The sequence below is a fragment of the Charadrius vociferus genome, unplaced genomic scaffold, assembly GCF_000708025.1.
Source record: "Charadrius vociferus isolate BGI_N301 unplaced genomic scaffold, ASM70802v2 scaffold484, whole genome shotgun sequence".
Classification (NCBI taxonomy): domain Eukaryota; kingdom Metazoa; phylum Chordata; class Aves; order Charadriiformes; family Charadriidae; genus Charadrius; species Charadrius vociferus.
In genome coordinates, this window is record NW_009648074.1 from 206,325 (window position 1) to 210,554 (window position 4,230).

General features: G+C 58.8%; 1 protein-coding gene across 1 annotated transcript; it reads left to right on the top strand.

Annotated features, from left to right (window-relative positions):
- Positions 1 to 205: 205 nt before the first annotated feature.
- PSMC5 (proteasome (prosome, macropain) 26S subunit, ATPase, 5) lies at positions 206 to 3,449 on the top strand. The gene is made up of 11 exons (XM_009883819.1): positions 206 to 289; positions 731 to 800; positions 973 to 1,070; positions 1,419 to 1,475; positions 1,568 to 1,798; positions 1,993 to 2,119; positions 2,293 to 2,483; positions 2,585 to 2,683; positions 2,813 to 2,923; positions 2,999 to 3,085; positions 3,340 to 3,449. Exons 1-11 carry the CDS (start codon positions 218 to 220, stop codon positions 3,391 to 3,393), a joined length of 1,197 nt encoding a protein of 398 aa, XP_009882121.1. The 5' UTR covers positions 206 to 217; the 3' UTR covers positions 3,394 to 3,449.
- The last annotated feature ends 781 nt before the right edge of the window (positions 3,450 to 4,230 follow it).

Consider the following 4,230-nt stretch of genomic DNA (forward strand, 5'->3'; position numbering starts at 1 on the left):
CTGGGGGGCGCCGTGGCTCGGCTGGTCTCGCCTCAGCCTCCCCCAGAGGGCGGGGACCGACCGGGGCCTGGGGCATCCCTTGGGGGGTGCGGGACGAGGGTCTGGGAGGGGGTATGGAGGAGGTGGGGACGGTGGGACCCGGGCGGGGGAACGGGCCAGGTGGAATGGGTGGCCCTGGGGGCTAAGGCCGGTGCTGCTGAGCTCTGCTTTCTCACAGATGGAGATGGATGATGGGAAAGGAGGCACAGGGCTCCGGCAGTACTACCTGTCCAAGATCGAGGAGCTGCAGGTGAGCCAGTCCTGGCTACACAGGAGATGTCCAGCCCCAGAATGGCATTGCTGTGATTCCAGCCAGAGCTGTGTGACCATGTCCCTATGCCTGTGCTTGCTTCAAGAGCATCCACAGCCTTTTCTGTGCTGCGGGTGCCCTGGTCTGGGTTGCAGGGAGGAAGCAGTGCCCCAGGGTGGGATCTACAAGCAGGACCCAAACTTTGGATTCTGGTGGGTGTACAAGATGAGCCTCACTCCTATGAGCTGACAGTGCTGCTGTGTTTGTGTGACGTGTTGCCCAGCCCTTGGCAGTGCAGTTTGGTTGGCCATGTCCTGCTGGGAAGGGCTGTCCCCCTCCAAGTCTCTGTCCCAAGACAAATGCTGGTGCTGGTGCCTGTGCTCAGTTGATGCAAGTGCTGCGTGGGATGCAGAGGACTTAGCAAATCTTTTCTCCCAACAGCTCATTGTGAATGAGAAGAGCCAGAATCTGCGGCGTCTGCAAGCGCAGAGAAATGAGTTGAACGCTAAAGGTATGGCTTGGTTCCTCTCATCTTCCTCGCCAGCTCCAGGGTCTGGGGCTGGTCCTGCCTGCTGCGCTGGTGGCTCCTGGCCCAGTTGCCAGCCACTGTGGCAAGTGCTGCCCTCCATCGTGGGTCAGAGCATGTGTACCTATGGCTGGTGCTGACATTTCTCTCTCTGCAGTGCGCCTGCTGCGGGAGGAGCTCCAGCTGCTGCAGGAGCAGGGCTCCTACGTGGGAGAAGTGGTGAGAGCCATGGACAAGAAGAAAGTGCTTGTCAAGGTATGAGGCTGAGCAGGGGTGAGTGGGGTGGGTCAGACAGACCCTCCCTTTAACCCCACCAGGGTTGGAGCAAGTGTGAGCACGAGCTCTGGGGCGATGTAACAGCTAAAAGGTGTGAAGTGAGAGACCTTTCTCCAGAGGAGCATGCTGCAGCAGCTCTCCCAGGCCCAAACCTTCCCCAGGTTGGTGGGAGGCAGCTGGCTTAGGGCTTCCTGAGGGCAGGAGGGGCTGCAGAGTGTTTGGCGGTGGCTGACCTCTCTGGCTCCAAGCAGCCTGTGTCGATATCGGCCACACGACAGGGTACTTCTCAGAGAAATAACGCTGATGGTGGCAACTGCTGCCTTCCAGGTACACCCGGAGGGGAAGTTTGTGGTGGACGTGGACAAGAACATCGACATTAATGACGTGAGTGTCCTGGAGAGCAACTGCTCCCTTGGGGCAGCCTGGCCCCCTCCGCTGCTGCAGGGGTGCTGAGCTTCCCTCTGCTCTTGCTGCAGGTGACCCCGAACTGCCGCGTGGCCCTGCGTAACGACAGCTACACACTGCACAAGATCCTGCCCAACAAAGTGGACCCTCTTGTGTCTTTGATGATGGTGGAGAAGGTTCCAGATTCCACTTACGAGATGATCGGGGGCTTGGACAAGCAGATAAAGGAGATCAAGGAAGTGATTGAGCTGCCAGTGAAGCACCCTGAGCTTTTTGAGGCGCTGGGGATCGCCCAGCCCAAGGCAAGTGCTGCTGCTGTGGGTCTGTGGTGAGGGTCAGCGTTTGGGACTGCTGTGGTGCCACTGTGATGCTGCCTCTGTCAGCCCTCAGGGGGTCCCCACGTCTCCTGTCAGGGTGTGCCTGTCCGGTTGGGCACAGACAGGGGTGCTGAGCCCAGCCCGGCAGCGGTGCTGAGGTCTCCACGTGGCTGTTGCAGGGCGTGCTGCTCTACGGACCCCCCGGCACAGGCAAGACCTTGCTGGCCAGGGCTGTGGCCCACCACACCGACTGCACCTTCATCCGTGTCTCGGGCTCCGAGCTGGTGCAGAAGTTCATCGGCGAAGGTAAAATGGCGCAGGGGGAGGCGGCTGCTTGTGCCAGAGCCCCAGCGAGGGCTCTCGCGGTGCTGGGTGGCCTTGGGACTGGTCTTTCCTGTGGTGGCCAGGGCAGATGGAAGTGCTGTGGCTGTGCTGAGCTGTGTGCCGTGCCACGGCTCAGCCCTCTTTTCTCCCCACAGGTGCCCGCATGGTGCGGGAGCTGTTTGTCATGGCCCGGGAACATGCTCCTTCCATCATCTTCATGGATGAGATCGATTCCATCGGCTCCTCCCGCCTGGAGGGGGGCTCAGGTGGGGACAGCGAGGTGCAGCGCACGATGCTGGAGCTCCTCAACCAGCTTGATGGCTTTGAAGCCACTAAGAACATCAAGGTAGGAGGCTGTCATCCCTGCCTGGGGACGGGGCAGGGTCCTGCCAGCCCTGTGGTGGCAGTGGGGTGTCCGGAATAGTGACAGTTGTTATCCTCGTGCAGGTGATAATGGCCACAAACCGGATCGACATCCTGGACTCGGCTCTGCTGCGCCCTGGCCGCATCGACAGGAAGATTGAGTTCCCCCCTCCCAACGAGGAGGTAGGTGGGGTGTCCCAGGGTGGGTCCCAGCTCTCCCTCTGTCCCCTGTTGTCCTTATCCTCTCCCTGGGGGGAGTGCGATGTCCCCAGCCTTCTCTGGGAGTGATTTCTCGCTGCTGCTCTCCTCCAGGCCCGCCTGGACATCCTGAAGATCCACTCCCGGAAAATGAACCTGACGCGGGGCATCAACCTGCGGAAGATCGCGGAGCTGATGCCAGGGGCATCGGGTGCAGAAGTGAAGGTGAGCCGGGGGCGACTGTGGTGACACCGGGGCTGGCAGAGGGGGAACGGTTGGTGACATCCCTGTCCCTTGCAGGGGGTGTGCACAGAAGCTGGCATGTATGCGCTGAGGGAGAGGCGGGTGCACGTCACACAGGAAGACTTTGAAATGGCTGTTGCCAAGGTAAGTGCGGGGCGGGAGGTGAAAAGGGGACACAAACTGTCCTCACAAACACAAACAGCACTGAGAGGGTTGTCCCCATGTGAGCAACATGGAAGAGGCTGTGGGAGGTGGCAGAGACCTTTCCTCGAGCTGTGGTGCACAGCCAGAGCCTGCCTGGAGACAGAGGCATTGGTATTTGGGCTGTTTTCTGGGGTTATTAGCACCCAAATCGGGGCTGTGTGCTGGGAACCAACTGTCTCCTCCTCCCTGCCCAGGTGATGCAGAAGGACAGCGAGAAGAACATGTCCATCAAGAAGCTGTGGAAGTAACAGTGAGGCTGGGGCTGTTCTTCGCGCTGCGGTCTCTCTAATAAAGTGCTGCTATGGCCACACCTGTGCGCCGATTTGGGGAAAAGGCTGGGGGGGCTGAATAGCACATAGACACAGAGCTGCTGCTAACTGGTTTTATTAGAAAATATCCAAAATAGACAAAAAATGGTTACACAAGAGGCAGAGCAGGCACCCCTGAGCCGTACACCCTGGGAATATGTAAACGCCCCCCCTCCCCTCTGCCTGCAACCGCCTGGGTCAGAGGAGCCTGCGGGCAGGGGGCCAGCGGGGTTAAGGCACTTCAGCAGGTCCGGCGGGTGGTGGCACCGTCTCCTCAGCCCAGCGCTGTGGTCCCCTCTCGCTCCCCAGTATCTCCAGTTGTCTCCGGTGCGGTGCGCTCAGAGCCCCGGTGAACCCCGCTGCCCGCAGGCTCCTGAGGGCAGAGCTCCCCCCTCTGCCCCCCTGAGACCTCGTATCGCTCACAAGATGAGTCGCTAATTATGTAAAACAGCAGGGGGAGGGTGAAGTAATCAACTGATTGTCAAAAACTTAACGCTAAAAAACTTGGTTACGTAGAAAAAGAACAGCTCGGGCCGAGCCAGCCCTCCGAGAACACCACGAACCACTGCATAGATTGAGGCAATGAGTGCAGTTAAGAGGAACTCAATATATTAATCAAATACAAACCCACTGTACAAAACGCTTTTTTTTTTTTTTTTTTTTTTTTTTCTTCTTCTTCTTCTATAAAACCTGTTCACAAAAATAGTGCAAAACGTCGGGCACCAGCGGCAGAGGAGGGGGCTGGCGTTTGGAATGACAAAACTTTGGTTGAAGAGG